Consider the following 23,893-nt stretch of genomic DNA (forward strand, 5'->3'; position numbering starts at 1 on the left):
TAAACTACTATTATCCCTTAGTTTGCCTCCGTGTTCCTCTGGTTTCATATGGAGGCACGTTAAATTAGTGACTTCTTCCATCTCATTGCTTTTAAGTGCCTCTGGCTCTGTGATGTGGCACAGTAGTAGGGGTACTGTGTGTCCCCTTATAGGCACCATGTAATTAAGCAGCTATATATATGTGTAGATGTGTGTCGGCCAAACCCTATGGGCCCATCCCATCATCTAATGTGTACAGGGGTCTCTCAACTCTTCCCTGATGGGATTTGTTGCGGGAGATTAGGATCAGGCATGTTGGATTTCAACTGCCTGATCCTTTTTTTTTTTTTTTTTTAATAGGGAAGATGACTTCTTTGGCAGAAGCTTCCATCCGTTTTCTTACTGAGAACACATGCATGTTCAGCTGACCGTATGGAGGAATTGTAAATGTTAGCTGTGGTAAATGACGCTCATCCAACAGCCAGGATTTTACTATTGATCCCTCAGTATAGGCCATCAGCATCTCATATGAGTGGGTCCAACACCCTGCACCCCTTCAGATCAGCTGTGACCTTGTAGCTGAGTGGGTCCAACACCCTGCACCTCTTCGGATCAGCTGTGACCTTGTAGCTGAGTGGGTCCAACACCCTGCACCCCTTCGGATCAGCTGTGACCTTGTAGCTGAGTGGGTCCAACACCCTGCACGCCTTCGGATCAGCTGTGACCTTGTAGCTGAGTGGGTCCAACACCCTGCACGCCTTCAGATCAGCTGTGACCTTGTAACTGAGTGGGTCCAACACCCTGCACGCCTTCGGATCAGCTGTGACCTTGTAGCTGAGTGGGTCCAACACCCTGCACCCCTTCGGATCAGCTGTGACCTTGTAGCTTGGGAGCAGTACTGCAGCATCCAGCTCCATTCACTACTCAGTGGACAGAGTTGTGTACTTCTGATACAACTTCTGCCACCGAAGCTACTCAGGATCAGCTGATCGGTGGGGTTGCGGGGTGTCAATGTCAGATATTGAAGGTCTTTCCTGGGGGTTGGGCTATCAGTGGAAAAATCCTAGAATAAAATAGACTTTTTTTTACGTGGATTTAAATGGGGCAATAATCGGGCAGATCATCGGAAACGAACATTCCCGACAATCTGCCTGTTTAAAGGTGCAGCTGATTACCTGAAGGTGAAACTGTAGTTCGTGCAGGCACCTAAATTATTGTTTTTGGGCAGCAGATCGTGCTGTCTAAATAGCGATATGCTGGCCAGAAAGAATGCGACCGGTCATCCTGATACTGTAGAAGTGATCGCTTCACCTCCATTTGACGAGCAGCCGACAATCTACAGCTGCTCTAATTACACCTTATCCAATGACCTATCCTCAGGATAGGTCATTGGTATCTGATTGGTGGGGGTCCAACACCCAGAACCACAGCTGTTTGAGAAGGCAACAATTCTCCGGTGAGCGCCGCGGCCTTCTCGCAGTTTACCAAGCACAGTGCCGTATATTGCATAGTGGCTGTGCTTGATATCGCAGCTGAACTACATTCACTTGAATGGGACTTAGGTGCGCGTAAACCACATAACCAATAAACATGATCACTGGCCTAGACAAAGCTGTGAGAAAGCCGTGGCGCTCACAGGAATCAGGAAAGATAGCTATCCGCTGTATGATCGTTCCACTGACAGCTATTGAAGGTGTATGGGCGTCTTCAAACAGCTGCATCCGGTCTCTGGCCGGCCTTTTCTGGGATGTAACCCTGGTCCACACATCGCTCCATTCTATGTCGCTGTTATAGCATATATGTATTTGTAGGGATGATTGATGGCAGGTTTACCATTTATTATGTACCATCATTTGCAGACTCTGTTGGAGCTAGGAGCTTCCCCTGACTACAAGGACAGCCGAGGCCTGACCCCCCTGTACCACACCGCCATGGTGGGTGGAGACCCCTACTGCTGTGAACTGTTGCTGCATGAACACTCCATGGTTGGATGCAAGGATGAGAATGGCTGGCAGGAGATCCACCAGGTGAGGAGCTGGGCTTCGTATTGCAGCGTGATTTTCCATAAAGTCAATCTTCTAATCTTAGTCTTGTATTATTAACACATTAATGCAACTTTTCTAGAATCATCTGCAACACGTCTGTGCTACAAAGATCTCTGGGGTGCCCCTTTACTTAGACATATTTGCTGCAGTATATGTGCAGAAGTTATCTAATAATACTTGGTCATTTAAATAATCATACTGTTCTTGCATCAGCTCCTCATGCGACGATTTCCTGGTGAGGTTGTGAAAGGATTTTTCTTATACACAGCAGCCTGTCTGAACCGACATGCACTTTAAAGCATGGTGGACCTAGAGATCATCAACCTCTGAGACAAAATGCACGTTTCATTCTGCCTTGGAAGACTTTTTAGCTAAGCTGGCGCTAGGCAAGACTCCTTGCTTGGAGGCAGACAGAGAAGAGTACGTTAGGAAGGGGAGAAGGGAGACATCAAGGTCACCGAGTGAAGCAATTATCTTTTTGAAGAAAGTTGGAAAGACAAGTATCACATATTCTGAAGCGAAGGGTTTGAGAGTGTAGGTCAGACCGGCTTAGGACCAGCTGTGCTAGAGTCTGTGACAATAAAGGTGTCACTTTGTTATTACTCAAGACTTCTTTAATACAGTAATTAAACGTTTCTTTTCAGTTTTCACAATTTAAGGAGAAATGTTCTCCTTATTAAAAGACTGGCATGGAGGTGGGAAGAAGGGAGAAGGACACACGGGTCACCTGGTAGGTATTGTCGTAAGGTTTACACAGAACAGCAGATTGTCTGGAAGGAAGCGCTCCTTCCCGACAATCTGCTGTTCGCTGGGGGAGGAGATTGCTGCATTTACATTCAGCGATCTCCTCCAGAGTATGGGGAGAAGCGATAGCTAATGCCATCGCTCGTCCCCATACTGACTTGATGTTTGATGACCGCAGATCGTGTATACGGTACACAGCACAATCTGCCACCGCCAAACGCCGATCTTTGTGCCCACACAAACGATCAGATTACCAATGAACAAGCTTTTTGCTTGTTCATCGGGTAATTGGCGGTACATTCACAGCACCAGATAATCGCTGACGAGAGCTCCTATGAATGCTCATTAGCGATCATTTTTAAGGTTCTGGGCGCTTTAGAGGAGAGAATTGGTGATGAAAGTGACAAAGCTATGGCTATGGTGGGGAGCCTGTGAGGTAACTAACGCTGAAGATACTGGTTATTTTGGAAGCTGAAATTAAATTTCTGCTGAATTACAAGGTGGGTGATATACTCGTGAAGGGTTCACATAAGGTGAAGAACTCTTTGGGGAAGATTTATCAAGACCAGCGCCGGAGAATGCGCCTTATTTATGATGAGGTGTAGGCACATCTTCCAGCAGTCCATAACCCTAAATAGAAATCTATGGCAACTCTTAGCTGCTGTAGATCTCTGCACCAGAAAACTGGCATAAAAGAAGATAAATGTGTTGCTGTGGCTGGTCACGCCACCCTTTAGGAAAGTTGGTGAGGGCGGCATAAAAAAGGCAGCTTTTTAAAGCCACTTTTCTTGTGCAAACTGAATGATAACTCTCCCCCTTTGTTTTGTTGATTCCACCAGTCCTTTCTGAATACATGTGTTAGCTTGTGAACTAGCAGTCTCTGAGTTGGTGGGTAGCTGCAAGCTACTCTTGCAGGCAACCAGTGAAATTATACTTACCATGTTATTTGCCTCTGGGGTGTCTAAAATGACCCAGTGTGGGTGATTGTAAGGTGAGAGGAAGGAAATGCATAAGCGCAAATGATTTAAAGGCACTTACTAATGTATTGTGATTGTCCATATTGCCTCCTTTGCTGGCTGGATTCATTCTTCCATTACATTATATGCTGCTTGTTTCTAGAGGTTACTACTAGAACGGAGCGAATCGACTCCGGATGAAGCATCCGAAGTCGATTCGCATAAATCTTTGTTGTAATACTGTATGGAGCGGGAGCTCTGATGAGTTTGGTATCAAGGCTTTTTACTATAATAATTAATTCACAAAGTTATTACACAAAGTATCACAAGACTCCGCGAAGTAACAACTTCGGCTTATCGGAGCCAATGCATTCTAATACTGCACGGAGCTCCCGCTCCATACTATATTACAACAAAGTTTTATGCGAATCAACTTCGGAAGAAGTCGATTCGCTAATCCCTAGTTACGACCACCCCTGCCGTGCAGATACAAAGGGGTCGGGACGGGAGCTACTGTGCATGCGTGCCAATACGCGCTTCTGCAGAAATAAGCAGTTTATAATGCGATGGAAAAATGAACTGAATCAGCAAAGCAGGCAATATGGACAATCACAATACATTAGTAAGTGCCTTGTATTAACTTTCTCTACATGATAAATGCCATTTTTGCTGAAGTGAGAGAACCCCTTTAAAGAGGACCTTTCACCGGTCCTGACATTACAATATAAGTACCTGGCACTGTAGGGTCAGGTTTTATTTTTCAGATCGGCTGCTCTGTTGCCCTGGTGTGTCCCCCGTTCTGGTTTTGCTAATAGATAGCATCGGTACAGAATGGAGGAGACGTCAGCTTTTCTCAGGGAGAAATCTGTGATCAGAAATCTTGAATGCTGTACTGGCCCAGCAACGTCCAAATTCCATTTTAACATTGGTGTCTCCTCTGTAATCTCACCACCACAGCTTTCTCCCTGGTTACCCCCCAACTATACCTTTGATTCAAAGGTTGCTGCTGTATTTTTAAGGCCTCCATGCACATTAAGCTATTTTTGGCTGAATTTGTAATTTTTTGGGGCCGCTGTAGTAAATGTCGCCGATCTATAGGCTGCCTCGATGACTTACGGTATATATTGTTGTTATTCTGTCGTTTGGAATGGGTTTTTATGTTTTTCTTTGTCGTTGTGCCATTACCCTTACAGAGGACTAAATCCGCACGGCCTATTCATCTGTATGCCGGGCTTCTTCTATGGCAACTACATGAGGTGCACCAGTAAAGAAGCATTATCAGCTGCTGTCACTTTCTTTGTGGTAGACATGACTGCGGATATCGGGCCTTTTAATGCACCGTTATGTAGATGGAGGAGTATTTACTCATGGATTTATCTAGATAACATGTCTTGGTTTGCACCAAGATTTATTCTCAGGCCGCAGAGACAATTACATATTGGCAATTACTGTCAATTCCAGCGAAGACACATAGGCGTTCATGCTGGGTCACTGTACGGGAAATGCCGGTAATTTGTCTTGTGCTATAACAACATAATTTATTCTTAATTAAACACATAGGCTCCTCAGCCCCGGACCACAAGGAATCCACTGCTAATGGGATCGTTTTCTCTCCATGTCCTGCCAAGTCCTCCGCCTGCTCTCGCCATCCACGTCCATTAACGCAGATACTCCGTGTGAAACTAATAGGGCTCAATATACCCACAGTTACAATATGCCAAGTGCCATTTTACATGCTGGCAGGTTTTCAGGACTGGAATAAAAAAGAGAGACAGTCGCTCACAGAATTTTGCTTCGTGGCAGGATCAGCGTAGACGGGGAACTGGATGGCGATGATCTCATGCTCTTGTAATGTTCGCCCACTAAATATCTATACATAAATAATTTAAATCTATTCAAAATATAATGTGTATATATCATGGCATATGGACATTTTAGTGGGGTTTTACCTGCTCAGGACACGGGGCAGGTAAAGGGGACGGTCCGCTATGGAGGTCAGTGTTAAGGGGCAGATTGTTGTAGAGGCCACTGTTAAGGGGACGGGGTGTTGTGGAAATCACTGTTAAGGAGATGGGGTACTGTGGAGGTCACTGTTAAAGGAGATGCCGCTGTGAAGGTCACTGTTAAAGGGGCGGGCTGCTGTGGAGGTCACTGTTAAGGGGGCGGGATGCTGTGGAGGTCACTGATAAGGGGGCGGGATGCTGTGGAGGTCACTGATAAGGGGGCGGGATGCTGTGGAGGTCACTGGTAAGGGGGCGGGATGCTGTGGAGGTCACTGATAAGGGGGCGGGATGCTGTGGAGGTCACTGATAAGGGGGCGGGATGCTGTGGAGGTCACTGATAAGGGGGCGGGATGCTGTGGAGGTCACTGATAAGGGGGCGGGATGCTGTGGAGGTCTCTGTTAAGGGGATAGGGAACTGTGAAGGTCACAGTTAAGGGGACGGTCCGCTTTGGAGGTCAGTGTTAAGGGGCGGGGTGCTGTAGAGATCACTGTTGAGGGGGCGGGGTGTGTTGTGGAGGTCACAATTTAGGGGAACAGAGCTCTGTAGAGGTCACTGTTAAGGGGGCGGGTTATTGTGGAAATCACTGTTAACGAGACAGGGCACTTTGGAGGTCACTAATAAAGGGGCGGCCGCTGTGGAGGTCACTGTTAAAGGTTGAGGGCACTGTGGATGTTACTGTTAAGTGGGCGGGTGTCACGGCTGTGTCTCGGTCTTGTTGTTGTTCGCCGTGACACGTTAGTCGTGCATGCTGTTTGCCAGGGGCAACATGTTGTTTTGCAGCATGTGTGTGCTTTCCTCCTTTCTCCTGGTTCCTTCTCTGTCTGTACTGGAGGGGTTAACTACCTGGCTGGGTGTGGTCACTTGGTGTTTATATTGCCTGTGGCTTGTAGACTGGAGTCAGTTGTCCTCCAGCCTTTGTTGGTGCTGGAGCTATGCTCCTGTCCTGGGTGTTCCATCTGCCCAGTCCTTGAGGGCCACCAAGTGAGACATCGATGTCATCTCGATGTCGCCTTCCCCTAGTCTATGTGTAGTGTGGTATTTACGGGTTGGTGTTGTATGTCTAGTTGTTGGTCCATGTCTGGTCTGTCTTTGGTGTGTATAGTCCTGCATGGATACTAAACATGTTCCCTGTCTGTTTTGTGCCTTCGGTAAGAGGGCTCCTGAGTTTCCCGAGGGGGAACAACAAGTGAGTGAGCAGCTCTGCCGGGGGTCGCCATGCACCCTGTCCGCATGGGGGTCCAGGCAGTTACGGATTTGCTGGATTCCGTGTTTGTTGCTTTGTGCTGCGTCCTGTTTGGTGTTCAGGTTCCAGTACAGATCCATGGGTTCCAGTTGTTGTCGCTGTGGCAGGTAAATGCTTGTTGTTCTGGGCTCTTACCTGCTGATCCACTGGCTGTTCTCTGTCTTTCCCTTTCCTTGCATCTAGGCCAGTGGATACTCCTGTTCTTCTGTGTCTTGGAAGAACAGGTCGTCTCAGCCCTGTCTCTATTCCAGGGATTTTCAGGGTGACTCAGGGTCCGAGATTCCTGTGTATGAGCCCTCCCACCATCTGGGTTTGCTCATACGGATAGGAGTCAGGGCAAGGATTAGGGATGCATTACGAGTTCTCCTGCTCTCTGTCCCCGGTCTCCTTGCCTAGTTGTCATCCCCGTTTCTCCACGGTGTTCGGTGGGGAGTTTCCCCTACTCCCCACCATGACAGCAGGCTGCTGTGGAGGTCACTGTTAAAGAGGCGGGGTACTGTAGATGTCACTGTTATAGTGGATACTGTCGATATCTTTTAACGGCACACACAAACATTAAATTAAATAGATGAAATGTACCCGTGCAAAGCCGGGTCCTTCTGCTAGTAATAAAATATTTGGTTAATCAGGAACCTCACTTCATCGTGCAGTACGTTTACCTGAGCATAGGCGGCTGGAAGTATGAGACTCGGCACTAGTGTTTCTGAAGCCTTCTTATGTTAGTATTTGACTGACGAGCACTCCATCCCTGCTGTTCACGGCACAGGACTTCCATGGTCGGCCACTTGAACCTGTCTGTACCATTCAGCATCTAAATAAAACATTTATACTGCTGTGTGACTTGTCTTTGCACGCTGAGCTTGTGATGGAGACCATGATCACACTGACTGACTTTCTTCTTGTTAATGATGAATTACTAGCCTGTTCCGTGAGTTCCCCTGGTTCTGTACATTGGGCCTCTGGCAGCCTCTACTGGTGCAGATGTCTCACAGCAACACTGCCATAAACTCGAGATATCTAGCAATTCTCTCCTGCTCCTAAGCTACATCGCTAATAAACAGTGCATGACAGCTCCAGTAATTGGAAGAAAATGTAAGCGCTGCTAACATAAGGGTGCCTGACTAGTTTTAGTAAGGGAGTAAAAGTCCACCTACCTGGGTCTGCAGTCGGGTGAAGGTCCGAGCTGAACAAACCAGTAAGGATGTTGTTTTGTTAAAGTTACTTAATTTTAGGGGCTGTACTGAAGTCTGAATACATTTCTGAATTCTGGCTTGAGATCTGAACTAGGTTAGGGGTTTGATCTGGGGTCTGAATGACTTTAGGGGTCTTAAAATAGTTTAGAGGTCTGAATGAGTTTAAAGAGGTTTTCCAGGTCTTTTATACTGATGACCTATCCTCAGGATAGTTCATCAGTATGTGACCAGTGGGGTTTTGACCATCGGGACCCCACCGATCAGCTGTTTGAGAAGACATCAGCACTCTTGTGAGCACCACGGCCTTCTCAGAGTCTACCATGCACAGTTCCGCACATTGTATACCGGCTGTGCTTGGTATTACGCTCAGCCCCGTTCACTGTAATGGGGCTGAGCTACGCCCAGGCCACGTGACCGATGAACGTGACGTCACTTGGCCTAGGGAAAGCGGTGAGAAGGCGGTGGCACTACTGCAAGTGCCACTGCCTTCACAAACAGCTGATCGGCGGGGGTCCCAGGTGTCGGACCTCCACCAATCAGATACTGATGACCTATCCAGAGGATAGGTCATCAGTATAAAAAACCTGAAAAACTCGTTTAAACTTATTCAGACGTCAGTGCAGACCTCTAAACTATTCTAAGACCACAAATCAGACCCCTAAACTCATTCAGACCCTAGTTCAGTGATGGCGAACCTATGGCACGGGTGCCAGAGGCGGCACTTAGAGCCCTCTCTGTGGGCACCTGCACCCTTGAAAAAGTCTATGGTGTACCAATATGCCTTTTCCTGCCATTCATCAGCACAGGGTGCGCTATGAACAGCACAGGCAGCGCACTGAATGTAGGCAGGATATTATAGCTAAATGATAAAGTACATGGAAGATATACTACACTGGACTGTAGGATTCAGGTTAAATTGCCGTGTTGGCACTTCACGATAAATAAGTGGGTTTTGGGTTACAGTTTGGGCACTGGGTCTCTAAAAGGTTCGCCATCACTGAGATCAAACCCCTAACCTAATTCAGACCTCAAGCCAGTCTTCAGAAATTAATTCAGACTTCAGTCCAGCCCCTAAAAGTCATATGCCATACCGAACCCCTAAAATAAATCAGACCAGCAGCTAAAAATAATTTACGTCCTTAACCAGACCCCTAAAGTTAATCAAACCTCTAAAAGAAGTTCAAAGGTCAAACCAGACGGCTTAGTTTGATTCAGATCCCAGACCAGAGCCCTAAAACTAACTAGACCGAAGATCAGCCCCTAAAAACAATCAAAGTTCAGAACGGCATCTGAGATAAAATGGAGTTTGTCAGCAGTTTTGACCATTCAGAACTGCTGACTGCAGTAGGTAGGGGCTGTGGAGGACAGGGACACATGGATCTTTTATTATAAAGAGTAGTGTGAATATGAAATTTTATTCTGCCAGTCTTTTTCCTCAAGTGTCCAGGAGGTGGAGTTTCGGTGTGAAGTGCACTCTGTATTGAGCTGACAGCCCCTCCCCTCTGTCCTGAGTGACAGCTGCAACATCCAACCAGGAGACCGCTACAGCTGTCACTAAAAGCAGAGGGGTTGTGAAGCAGCTCAATGCAGAGTGCACTTCGCACCAAAACTCTGCCTCCTTGGCACCTGCAAGAGAAGAATCTGCGAGGTGGCTCCCCTACCTAGTGCTGACCACAGTTTAGCATGGTCAAAACAGCTGACAGACTCCCTTTAATTTAGAACCCAAAGCACACTCTAAAATTAATCAGACCCCAGTCAAGACCCTATAATGAATTAGATCTCAGACCAGAAAAAAAGAAGAAAATATATACGTGCCTCTCTTGGGCATTAGTCTAGTCTAGTTTGGAGGGGCTGTTTACTGGGCCCCGTCGGTAGTTCTGCTCCTTATGTCAGACCTAGCATCAGAGATGTATTGGATAAGACACTGCCATCCTCCAATGCATCTATGCCGTCAGGTCTGAAGGTTCTAGAGAACTTGTGCCTCCAGTCTGCATGCAGCTTAAAATACCGGAATCTGAATAACTACAAAAGTATTGAACGCTTAGTAAAGAACTTCAACCAGTGACAGGTTAATATGCGCTCAGCACCTTCACCGATTCATCAGGATCAATTGTAGTCTTCCATAGCGGCAATCATTTCAAGTTAGGGTAAAGTCACACACAGAGGATTTGATGCGGTTGACTGTCTTATTTATATGAATGGGGCTTGCAGAAAACCATGCACTTGATGCCAGATAAATCCCATTCAAATGAACAGAACTAATTTTCCTTAGGCCTGTTTCACATCTGCGTCTAAGCAGATCCGGCAGGCTGTTTTGCTTCTTTGTATTTTTTGCCAGTCCCCATTATAGTAAATGGGGCCAGACAAAATTTCGGGAGCCCACGGCGGTGACGGATCCTGCAGGCTGTTCCTGGCCGGAAACGCAGATGTGAAACAAGCCTTAAAGGGCAGCTGTCAGAAGTTTTGTACCTATGACACTGGCTGACCTGTTGCACTTGCGCTTGGCAGCTGAAGGCATCTGTGTTGGTCCCTTGTTTTCATATGCCTGCTTTGCTGAGAAAAATGAAGTCTTATATATATGCAAATGAGTGTCTAGGAGCAATGGGGGCGTTGCCGTTACACCTAGAGGCTCTGCTCTCTCTGCAACTGCTCCGCCCTCTGCTTTTTGATTGACAGTTCCAGGGGTGATGATGTTTTCACTGCCTGGCCCTGTCAATCAAAGTGTAGAGAGCGCGGCGGTTACAGAGAGACAAAAAAACCAAACAAACAGGCCAAGCACTAATAATAACACCTAAATCACGGGTGTACAGTACCGGCATCTATTATGGTAGCCAAGGTACCAGCTCAAAAACTGCAAACAACCTACAAAGAAGAAATTAGCCCAAAACAGTACCCATAAAATATAATAAAGATTTATTGTGTATACAAATATCATTGAAAAAGTTTTTTTATTAAAATCACATGATACAAGGAGAGGTGGCAGAAAAAGCATCCTCCAGAGACCACATAACTTACAAATGGGGGGTGAATATGGAAAGGTGTGTATATTATGATGTATGGTCTGGACTACACCCACTGGGATAGTACCCTGTAAACAGCATAGCTACAAATAGTGCCAGGAATAGAAATAACTGTGTCCAGACCAGAGAATAAAAAACTAATACTAATATTCAAACTCACCCATTTGCAATTGTGGTCACTGGTGGACGCGACCCCAACGCGTGTTTCGGCGTACATTCGTCTGGGGGTTACAGAGAGAGCAGAGCCTTTAGGAGTAATGGTAACGCCCCCGTTCCTCCTAGAGGCTCATCTGCATATATTAAAACTTAATTGTGCAGCAATGCGGGCACATATGAAGATGGGACCAACACAGATGCCTTCAGCTGCCAAGTGCACATGTAACAGGTCAGCCAGTGTCATAGGTACAAAACTGCTGACAGATACCCTTTATCACATCAACTATCCCTGTCCCTAATCTACCACCATAGAGTGCTCGCCCACAACCAGTGACCCCATACTATTTTCCACCGCAGTTTACAGCTGCTAAGTCTACTCGTCTCGTGATTAGATCAGGAGGATAGGGCGGCCTGTGATATAGACAGAGATTTGAGGAGCGGTGTGAACGTTACACCTTTGTGTCAGTGCACTTCTTGAAAGGTGAAACCTATAAATGAAAAGCACATTTTGCATTGCATAGTTTATTGGGTTTCTCTGTTGCTAAGCTTTTTTTGTGGTACACAGGCATGTCGATATGGCCATTACCAACACTTGGAACACTTACTGTTCTATGGAGCCAACATGGGGGCTCAGAACGCTTCTGGAAACACCGCGCTTCACATCTGTGCCCTGTACAATGAGGTAAGTGGCAGGATTGTGCTGCTGTATGTCATGTCTTCTGCTATGTGGACTTCTTCTATTCATGACCTATCCTTAGGATAGGTCATCAATGGTTATGTACCAGAAACCCCTTTAATGGGGTTGTCCTGCTCTTTAAGAAAGGAAGGAAACGCCTGCTCCCTGCTGCTTGATTCCAGCTCCTTCAGTCCACTCCTGCATTTGCTGCTCTCTGTTACCTGCTTGTAAACTTCCAGAATGGACTTAGGTCATGTGGTGCCACCACAGCCAATGATTGACTGCTATGGTGATGTGTCCCCTAGGGAAACCTCACTACTGTGGCCAGGTATTGACTGCAGAAGCACCATGACCCCCGTCTATGCCAGAAATTTACAAGCAGAGCCTGGAGTGCAGCGAACACAGCGGTGGAAGCGTAAGAGCCAAAAACGCTCTGTGGGGAGCAGTTAAGTATGCCTCCCTCCACAAGTCCAGGGGATTTGGGAAGGGGGGCAGGGGGTCCAGGAAATGACCCAAAAAATCTCTAAAAAGCCGTACAAACCCTTTAACCCCATAACGGTCACATTAAAATTGGAAAAAAAAAAAACTCCCAAAAGTGTCACTTTTTTATTTTAGATTTTTAATGTGTGTCTGCAGTAAATCTTGTTGGTGCACAACTCAGGGGACACTATTGCATTTTTAACCCCTTAGTGACATAATTTATTTTAGCCTTAAGGACCAATAATATTTTTTCCATTTGTGTTCTAGCAGTCATAACTTTTTAATTTTTTCTTCTAAATTTTTATTTTGCGGGATTTGTTTTAGGTGTTTTAGGAACTGTTTTTGGGGTCTATATTGTGTAATAAATAACTTTTATTATTAAATTTTTAGGGGGAAAGATAAAAAAACATTATTTTGTGGAATTTATTTACGGTGTTCACAGTGTGGTAAAAATAACGTAATTTTATTATGTGGGTCCGTAAATTGATACCAAATTTCTATATATTTTTACTGTTTTTTTCTCTCCTCCTGCAGCCTGTCAACTCTGCAACTGCTCCCTCATTGTCCTCCGGACTGAGGGGGGAGGGCAGGTGCTTTAACTGCTCATATCTCTGGTTTTGTTCCAGTTAGAGATATAGGCTTGATATTGTTGGACATGGGCTTGTATTGTTGGACATTCAGAATGACAGCAATATGTTAAGGACATGGGAAGATATCGCTGATAGAAATAGGGATGCAATGAATACTGCTGAAAGTGAAAGTAAAAGCAGGTTTTACCTGTGATCATTCCCGACTCGATTTCTAACAGTGATATCTCCTCTGTAGCTTGGACTAATGCTGTCATTTTGGTCGTGTATGAAAGCCAGCTTGCATGTTTCTAGCTACTACCATTCAGGAAATAGCAGCATTTAAATTAGCCTTCCCTCTCCACTTACTGTCCGAGCTCAGCTCAGGCAGAACAGTTAACTACTTTTCCCACAGCCCGAGCTGAACTTGGGCAAAACAGTTAGGTGGTTAAAGTGGGTTTCCAAGACCTTACTACTAATGACCTATCCTCAGGGGGACCCCACGATCAGCTGTTTGAAAAGGCAGCGGCGCTCCTGTGAGATTCGCGGCCTTCTCGCAGCTTTCCTCAGACCAGTGACACCATGTTCATCAGTCATGTAGCCGAGGAGCAGCTCAGCCCCATAGAAGTGAATGTGGCTAAGTGCAATACCAAGCACAGCCACTATACAGTGTACGGCGCTGTGCTTGGTAAGCGGCGAGAAGGCAGTGGTGCTCACAGGAACGCCGGTGCATTCTCAGACAGCTGATTGGCAGGGATCCTGGGTTTCACACCCCCACTGATCAGATACTGATGACCTATCCTATCCATTAGTAGTAAAATCTTTAAAAACTCGGACTCTTGACAAGCTGCAATTCACATTACAACCACTGGGTGGCCCCATATAGACACATATAGCATAATCAACTCATGACAGAGTATCACAAAAGCATGTTATATGCATCCTAATACTGTGTTACATTATTAGGATGCATAGGATACATTATTTTTAAATCGTATTTGGTTTGAACATTTTAGCAGTTTCTGCAGCGGGAGATAATACTATCTGTACAATAAATCATTTATAAATTCTTCCATTGACAGACAGGTTCTTAGTCAGGTTCCACCTTAGGTGCCATGCCTATACCCAGTGGACACATGTTTTAGTGCTGCAAGGGGACTGTTCTAATTAAAGACATATGCAGTTTAATTAAAGGTCTACATGCGTATGCTGAGAGACTGACGCAGTCCCTTCAGTGCTGAACACAGTTGTAATATCAGCATAATAGAATTTACAGCTGACGGGGGTATTTATTAAGAAGCAATGGTAGCAAATAGCATCAGTGGTCCAGCGAGCCAAGCAGAAGATCCCTTGTGAGTGAAAGCTATTGCATCCAAGACATTGTGCAGAAACCTAAACGCAAAGTCCTGCATGTCTGACACATATTGAAATATATTAACAGGAACCTGTCATCAGGTTTATAGGCATTAGAGGGGTTTTCCCCATCTGGAATATTTTTGACATATTGATGGAATGTGCCATAAATGTCCGATAGGAGCGGCTCCAACCTCTGGGACTAGCTCCTATCTCAAGAACAGGTCCCCAGTGTGAATTGAGAGCACACCACGCATAAGTGGCGTCATCTCCTTTCACTGCTTATTGGACTTCTGAAAATAGGTGACCATAGCAGTGAATGGAGAGGAGATTCGAGTTGGACCTCCTATCGATGGCTCTGAACTTCTGACAAGGGGGCTGTCAACCAGCGAGGAGTAGGCATTGTTACACAGCCGACTTCATGACTCTGCAAGGCTTCTGCACCGCCCATGTGACTCCAGATATCACATTTGAATGGAGCACAAATAGGGATTGTCCAAAGTGGAGAATCCCTTTAAATCTGCCATGATCGGCTCCAATAATGAGTGTTTGTGAGTAATGAGGGATTGCAAATGCTGATCTTGATAAGGGTTTCTGGTTCTCTTTTTATACAGGACAGCTGTGCACGGGTCCTTCTGTTCAGAGGAGCCAACAAGGAGATAAAGAATTTCAACAGTCAGACGCCTTTCCAGGTACGAGCACAAGTGTATCATGCCAACAAAAGGTTAATTTTTTGTGGTCATGGAGGTTTTGGCTACTTTCTGATGAAACTGGTAAACTGCGGGGTAACGCCATGTGAAACATTAAAACGCCTCATTCCTTATCGCAGCATGCACATTGAAGCGCCTGTCCCGACCAGTGAGTACCGCGTGTAAACACTGGATATAATGCCCAGTATTTCATGGGATTTACCTTTGTGAGCGCCTCGGAGGAGATGGGTGGACGTGTCTGGAGTGTGGGAGCTATGCACGTGGCAATGGCTGCATCTATTGTTTATACACTGTACCCATGCACAGTGGGAGGAGGCTTCACTGCGTTTTAGGATGGCCAACCCCCTTGAAGAGTCCCCTCACCCAACATGTATGTTTTAGTAACTACTTGCATCCCCCATGTAATCACAATTCTGTCATTTCTATTCTTATGGCTGTATGTTGTGACGTTCCTCTGTTATCACTACTAAAAGTGTATGAATGAATTGGCAGCAGTCTCCAATAACGATCCTTCAGGGTGTTACCAGATAGGAGGGGGGGGGGGGGGTGTCCCTGCACAGTCTAACACTGGCAGCACTGATTGGATAGTGTCAGACTGTGCAGGGACACACCCCCAACTGGTAACACCCAGCTGGACATTTATCGCAGACTGCTGGCAATTTATTCATAAACTTCAAATAGGATGATGCTCCAGAATGGTTATAGCATAGGGAATGCAAGTCAGGAAACTTGACAGGTTAAAGATTGGCCACAGACGAGACCAAGCTAAAGATGGGAACCAACCAAAGTTAACTGTCATCGGTCAGGGAGCTCCCTCCCTCTCCATCGGGGGGCTGCTGTGCCTTTGCAGCCCCCCGATGGAGAGGGAGAGAGCCCCCAGACAGCCCCCCTCAGCCCTGTGCTCACCCTTCCCCGTCTGCGAAGTTCTGAGCAGACGGGGAAGGTTCCCATGGCAACAGGACGCCTGCTCAGGCGTCCTGCTGTCCATGGTGCTGAACAGATCTATGCTAAAAGCATAGATCTGTTCAGTGTAAGTAAAATACAGTACAGAACAATATATATTGTACTGTACTGTATTATACAGACATCAGACCCACTGGATCTTCAAGAACCAAGTGGGTCTGGGTCACAAAAATGTAAAAAAAAGTGAAAAAAGTTAAGATAAAAAAAAAACCATTTATCACTGAATAAAAATTAAAAAAATAAAATACACTACACATATTAGGTATCGCCGCGTCCGTAACGACCTGATCTATAAAACGGTCATGTTACTTTCCCCGCACGGTGAACGCCATAAAAATAAAAAAATAAAAACTATGAGAAAATTAAAATTTTGCCCACCTTACTTCGCAAAAAAGGTAATAAAAGTGATCAAAAAAGTTGCATGTACGCCAAAATAGTACCAATTAAACAGTCATCTCATCCCGCAAAAAATGAGACCCTACTCAAGATAATCGCCCAAAAACTGAAAAAACTATGGCTCTTAGACTATGGAAACACTAAAAAATGATTTTTTTTGTTTCAAAAATGAAATCATTGTGTAAAACTTACATAAATAAAAAAAAAGTATACATATTAGGTATCGCCGCGTCCGTATCGACCGGCTCTATAAAAATATCACATGACCTAACCCCTCAGGTGACCACCGTAAAAAAATAAAAACAAAAACGGTGTAAAAAAAGCCATTTTTTGCCATCTTATGTCACAAAAAGTGTAATAGCGAGCGATCAAAAAGTCATATGCACCCCAAAATAGTGCCAATCAAACCGTCATCTCATCCCGCAAAAAATGAGACCCTACTCAAGATAATCGCCCAAAAACTGAAAAAACTACGGCTCTTAGACTATGGAGACACTAAAACATTTTTTGGGTTTTAAAAATGAAGTTATTGTATAAAACTTACATAAATAAAAAAAATAGTATACATATTAGGTATCGCCGTGTCCGTGACAACCTGCTCTATGAAATTACCACATGATAAAACCTGTCAGATGAATGTTGTAAATAACAAAAAAAAAAAGTGCCAAAAAAGCTATTTCTTGTTACCTTGCTGCACAAAAAGTGTAATATAGAGCAACCAAAAATCATATGTACCCTAAACTAGTACCAGCAAAACTGCCACCCTATCCCGTAGTTTCTAAAATGGAGTCACTTTTTTGGAGTTTCTACTCTAGGGGTGCATCAGGGGGGCTTCAAATGGGACATGGTGTCAAAAAACCAGTCCAGCAAAATCTGCCTTCCAAAAACCGTATGGCATTCCTTTCCTTCTGCGCCCTGCCGTGTGCCCGTACAGCGGTTTACGACCACATATGGGGTGTTTCTGTAAACTACAGAATAAGGGCCATAAATAATGAGTTTTGTTTGGCTGTTAACCCTTGCTTTGTAACTGGAAAAAAAATATTAAAATGGAAAATCTGCCAAAAATGTGAAATTTTGAAATTGTGTCTCTATTTTCCATTAAATCTTGTGCAATACCTAAAGGGTTAACAACGTTTGTAAAATCAGTTTTGAATAGCTTGAGGGGTGTAGTTTCTTAGATGGGGTCACTTTTATGGAATTTCTACTCTAGGGGTGCATCAGGGGGCTTCAAATGGGACATGGTGTCAAAAAACCAGTCCAGCAAAACCTGCCTTCCAAAAACCAAACCGCGCACCTTTCACTCTACGCCCTACTGTGTGGCCGTACAGTAGTTTACGGCCACATATGGGGTGTTTCTTTAAACAGCAGAGTCAGGGCAATAAAGATACAGTCTTGTTTGGCTGTTAACCCTTGCTTTGTAAGTGGAAAAAATGGGTTAAAATGAAAAATTAGACCAAAAAATGAAATTCTCAAATTTCATCCCCATTTGCCAATAACTCTTGTGCAACACCTAAAGGGTTAACGACGTATGTAAAATCAGTTTTGAATACCTTGAGGGGTGTAGTTTCTTAGATGGGGTCACTTTTAGGGAGTTTCTCCTCTAGGGGTGCATCAGGGGGGCTTCAAATGGAACATGGTGTCAAAAAACCAGTCCATAAAAATCAGCCTTCCAAAAACCATACGGCGCACCTTTCACTCTACGCCCCGCTGTGTGGCCGTACAGTAGTTTACGGCCACATATTGGGTGTTTCTGTAAACGGCAGAGTCAGGGCAATAAAGATACAGTCTTGTTTGGCTGTTAACCCTTGCTTTGTTAGTGGAAAAAATGGGTTAAAATGAAAAATTAGACAAAAAAATTAAATTCTCAAATTTCCTCCCCATTTGCCAATAACTCTTGCGCAACACCTAAAGGGTTAACAATGTATGCAAAATCAGTTTTGAATACCTTGAGGGGTGTAGTTTCTTAGATGGGGTCATTTTTGGGTGGTTTCTATTATGTAAGCCTCGCAAAGTGACTTCAGAGCTGTAGTGGTCCCTAAAAATTGAGTTTTTGTAAATTTCTGAAAAATTTCAAGATTTGCTTCTAAACTTCTAAGCCTTGTAACATCCCCAAAAAATAAAATATCATTCCCAAAACAATTCAAACATGAAGTAGACATATGGGGAATGTAAAGTCATCACAATTTTTTGGGGTATTACTATGTATTACAGAAGTAGAGAAACTGAAACTTTGAAATTTGCAAATTTTTCCAAATTTTTGGTAAATTAGGTATTTTTTTTGTGCAAAAAAAATAATTTTTTGGACTTCATTTTACCAGTGTCATGAAGTACAATATATGACGAAAAAAAACAATCTCAGAACGGCCTGGATAAGTCAAAGCGTTTTAAAGTTATGAGCACTTAAAGTGACACTGGTCAGATTTGCAAAAAATGGCCTGGTCCTTAAGTTGAAAATGAGCCCGGTCCTTAAGGGGTTAAAGGGATATTCACAGATTCACACAACAGATTTGTGAATAGGGTTCTTTCTGCAGCATGTGAATGGATTTCCATCATTTCCATTCAGATGAACGGGACAGTCATAGAATATTCTGCAACAAATCTTCGGCACATGAATATACCCTTACAGTATTGAAGGGGGTTAGCTAAACCATTTTCAAAATCTCTGTTTACTGTAATGCAGAATACTGCTTCTTAAGATGAATTTCAGCATCTGTCAAGGTTAAAGGGGTTATCCAACCCCTATAATGACCCCCCTAATGCCTGGGCCCCTCATGTAGGTTATACTTACCCCGCTCCCCGGCACCCCCGTCGCTCCTGCCCTCTGCACGGCCGCTGCTGCATCTACCTGTTGCATGGATCAAAACATCCAGAGATGGGGGTACAGTCAATAGCAGGCCGAAACAGGGACAAACCTTCCTAGCATCGCGGGTGACGCTAGGGAGGCTCGTCCCGTCATGGCCTGCTATTTGCTGACCCCTTCCTATCGCTGGATGTTTTTGAGTCGTGCGATGGGGAGATGAAGGAGTCACGCGGGTGCTTGGGAGCCGGGTAAGTATAACCTATCTGACGGGTCCGGGAATTAGGGGGATCATTATAGGGATTGGATAACCCCTTTAACTGTGACAGATGCTGAACTTCATCTTAAGATGCAGTATTCTGCATAACAGCAAACAGAGATTTTGAAAATGGTGAGGAATTGATACTTACAGTGAACTTAAAGGGAATGACCTATTGTACAGATCATGTTTTTAAGTTAAACATATATATATATATTTTTTGGGCGATTTTCTTTTCATTTTTCCATGTCACTAACTATATTTAAAAAAATGTATATAATCCTGCAATTTTCACACTGGCCACTAGGCCTAAAATATGTTAAGGGTCCATTCACACGTCTGTATAATACACCCAGCCGGCACCCCCCATAGAACTGCCTATTCTTGTCCGCAATTGTGGACAAGAATAGGACATGTTCTATTTTTTTGCGGAGCCGCGTCCAGGAAGTTCGGGGCCGAAGCCCGGAAGTTTAGGGCCGCGCTCCGGAAATGCGGATGTGGAGAGTGCTCTCCGCATCGATTCTTGCCCCATTGAGAATGAATGGGTCCGCACCCGTTCCCGATATTGCGGAATGGATGCGGACCCATTTGCGGACATGTGAATGGACCTCTGGACCAAAAATCCAATGTACAGGAGAGGACCTAATTGACTTCTATGGTAGAGTTTTCTAGACGTGCTCTGTGACCTGTTCAGAGGTCGGGGGGGAGCAGATAAGCTGCCATATCATCTATTGTGAATGGTGGATTCTGCCTTCTTTTTATAGAGGTGTTCATTTTTATTGTAATTCTGCCTGTGATGATAATGATATAGCTACTATTAAATATGTTTTACACTAGCATTGTGAGATCCGGCAGGGAATAGCCTGACGGGTCTCTCTGGTTCCGGCAAAAAACAAACAGCAGGTGGCGCTATACAGATACATTTTATTGAATAACTCAGTGCCTATGCTAAATTTTTAATTACATGCAATTACAAAAGTATTCAGATCCAGGTGCTGGTTTGAAAACTGTAGAATATTTTCTGTGGTACAACCCCTTTAAATAAATGTTTGATTAGTGGGAGTGGGACTGCTAAAACACCCACAGTCTCCAAGCTCTGTATCCTTAAAGGGCTCATGCACACAAACGTATTTTCTTTCCGTGTCCGTTCTGTGTTTTGTTTTTTGCGGAACCATTCATTTCAATGGGTCCACAAAAAAACGGAAGTTTCTCTGTGTGCATTCCGTTTCTGTAGGTCCGTATGTCAGTTCCGCCAAAAAATAGAACATGTCCTACGGACAAGGATAGGGCTGTTCTATTAGCGGCCAGCTGTTCCATTCTGCAAAATACGGAATGCACACGGATGTCATCCGTGTTTTTTGCGGATCTGTGTTTTGCGGACCGCAAAATACATACGGTCGTGTGCATGAGGCCTTAGGCTTATGTTGGCCACACTCACATTGACGATAATGGCTGACCTTGTATTTCCTGAGTGAAGCTACAGAAACTGAAAGGGCAGAGTGTTTGGATCAGAGCTGCCACCCCTCTTACTATTGGTCAGACCCCCACTGTTTTTATCATGCCTTAAAATTTCTTATTGCTGTAGAGGGCTGAATCATGTTTTGTCCTTAAAGGTGATTATCTCATTTAAGTGAATTAGTATTTATTGCAATACCAGGGACAGCCTGTTGACAAGAGTTGCACTGTTTTAGAGGGAGAAAATGTTTATTTCCTGTTACCGTTCAAACTCTTTGAGTGACTTTTTTTTTCTAGATTCAGGGGAAACTATATTTCTTTATGGAGAGCGCCTAAACAGGATGAGGAGTCTTAGACAGGCAACGCTCCTCTGAAATTTTCGGAAGAGGGTATGCAATTGAGCTCATAGACTAGCAAGTAGATATTGTATTCTCCAAATCCTGACCAAGGCCTCTCACCCAGTTTAGCCAGTTCTTTCTGCACTGAACTGATGAGGAGCAATCACCCTAAAACAGCTGTTTGAAGATGAGGTGCTGGCTTAAAGGGGCTGTCCGAGTTATATAAAAAAGAAAGCTCTGTAAATCTAGTGGTCAGCAATATATAGATAAGATAAGCAAGTTTTAGGACAAAAAATAAATATATATATATATATATATATATATATATATATATATATTTCCTCATTTCGCTAGTTTTGTTCGGGCCCCTTTGTTGACATGCAGGTGCAGAGCTGTGTGGGCGTGTAACAACAATCTGTGAGGTTTTCCCCATTAATGGTTGCGGGTGTCAACAAAGACTGCCTTTCCCTCGCTCTGCAAAGGGAGTGAATAAATGTACTGCCCTGTCTGCAGTCTGACTACCGGGATAGTCATGCTGTATGTGTGGGACTACAAGTTCCAGCTGTACAGTACAGTGACATTGCTGATGCACACATGATCTTCCCCTACCTGTTCTTGTGCAGTGCTCTGCAGACACTGCCTGACAGCCAGCAGAAGAGTACAGAGGAGAGAACTCACAGCGCCGTACATTGTATAGCCACTGTATTCGGTATGGCACTCAACCCTAATCACTTCAATAGGGCTCAGCTGCTCCTAGGTCATGTGACTGATGAACATGACGCCACATGGTCTAGGCTAAGCTGTGAGAAGGCCGCGATGCTACTGCCAGCACCGATGCCTTCTCAAACAGCTGATCGGCAGGGTCCCTGGTGTCTGACCCCCTTCAATTAGATAGTAAACTCACGGAAAACCCCTTTAAACTTTGCTGAAGAATTCAGTGGGAGTGAAGACACATGTCAGCCAGCTCAGCCAGCGGAGGGCAGTGCAGGGGGCGTGGCCAGAAGGTTGGGCAGTGCAGGGGGCGTGGCTTGTTGCTCCGTCCAGCACAGTGACATTTGGTACACCTGCTCCTCCTGCTCCTCAGGCTTGTGCACGGAACGTCATCAGAGCAGGGAAGGAAGGTGACATCACTGGTCATGTGACACTCAGCTAACTGGTAGAACAGGGCCACTGTAGATAAAGTAAGTGCATTTCAATGGAAATTAATGCCGGATCCGGCATTCCGGCAAGTGTTCTGGATTTTCGGCCGGAGAGAAAACTGCAGCATGCTGAGGTATTTTCTTCGGCCAAAAAACATAAGAGGGACTGAATTGATGTATCCTGATGCATACTGAACGGAATGCTCTCCATTCAGAATGCATGGGGATAAAACTGATCAGTATTTTTCCGGTATTGAGCCCCTAAGACGGAACTCAATACCGGAAAAGAAAAACACTAGTGTGAAAGTACCCTAAGCCAATGGGGACGGATCCGTTTTCTCTGACACAATCTGGCACAATAGAAAACGGATCCGTCCTCCATTGACTTTCAATGGTGTTCAAGACGGATCCGTCTTGGCTATGTTAAAGATAATACAAACGGATCCGTTCTGAACGGATGCAGACGGTTGTATTATCTGAACAGATCCGTCTGTGCAGATCCATGACGGATCCGCACCAAACGCGAGTGTGAAAGTAGCTTTAATTATAAGAATGGAATAAAATAATTAAGTTAGATTAATAAAACATAATTCATTTATTAAATAAATACAGTATATGACTGACCCGTGCAAAAAATATAGTGTTCGACAACGAGAAGGGGGCACTGCCTCCATCTGGAGAAGAAAAAGGTTCAGTCTTCACAAGTCTTCTTCACCATAAGCTGTGAATCTTTCAGGAGGTGGTCACAGCAGGGACAGGTGATGGCCTCAAAAAGGCTTAGATGAAATCTGAGAACATTAACTCTTATATAGATGTGTAGAAGTCTTGTATAGTGCTGATGCGCATTGGAAGGAAGTTTTTCCATGGGCCTTTTTATTTTTTAAATTTGTTTTAACCTTCCTCTGTATAAGGGCTCATGCACACGACAGTATTTTGCGTTCAGTATACTGGCAGTTTTTGTAGTTCAGTATGCGGTACATATACTGAACCATTAATTTCAATGGTTCAGCAAAAAAAATAAATAAAGTGTCTCCGTGTGCATTCCGTTTCAGTATTTCCGTATTTCTGTACCGTGAAAAGATAGAACATGTCCTATTCTTGTCCGCAAATCACGGTGCTTGGCTCCATTCAAGTCAATGGGTCCGCAAAAAAAACTGAACACATACGGAAATGCATCAGTATGTCTTCCGTTTCCGTTCCGTTTTTTGCGGACCCATCTATTGAAAATTTTATGCCCATCCCAATTTTATTCATGTAATTACTGTATACTGTATATGCCATACGGAAAAACGGAACGGAAAAACGGAACAGAAACGGGAACGGAAACAAAAAACGAAACAACGGATCCGTGAAAAACGGACCGCAAAAAACTGAAAAAGCGATACGGTCGTGTGCAGGAGGCCTAAGTGGGAAGGGGGGGG

General features: G+C 44.6%; 1 protein-coding gene across 3 annotated transcripts in view; it reads left to right on the forward strand.

Moving 5' to 3' along the window:
- Positions 1 to 23,893, forward strand: part of SHANK2 (SH3 and multiple ankyrin repeat domains 2) — a 514,254-nt gene that overhangs the window by 139,720 nt on the left and 350,641 nt on the right. For all 3 annotated transcript variants that reach the window (XM_040409073.1, XM_040409075.1, XM_040409074.1), the window contains exons 7-9: positions 1,839 to 2,006; positions 11,906 to 12,022; positions 15,030 to 15,107. In XM_040409073.1, coding sequence (XP_040265007.1) covers positions 1,839 to 2,006; positions 11,906 to 12,022; positions 15,030 to 15,107 — 363 coding nt within the window. The remainder of the gene's footprint in view (positions 1 to 1,838; positions 2,007 to 11,905; positions 12,023 to 15,029; positions 15,108 to 23,893) is intronic.

This window comes from Bufo bufo, chromosome 10 (assembly GCF_905171765.1).
Source record: "Bufo bufo chromosome 10, aBufBuf1.1, whole genome shotgun sequence".
NCBI classification, from domain to species: domain Eukaryota; kingdom Metazoa; phylum Chordata; class Amphibia; order Anura; family Bufonidae; genus Bufo; species Bufo bufo.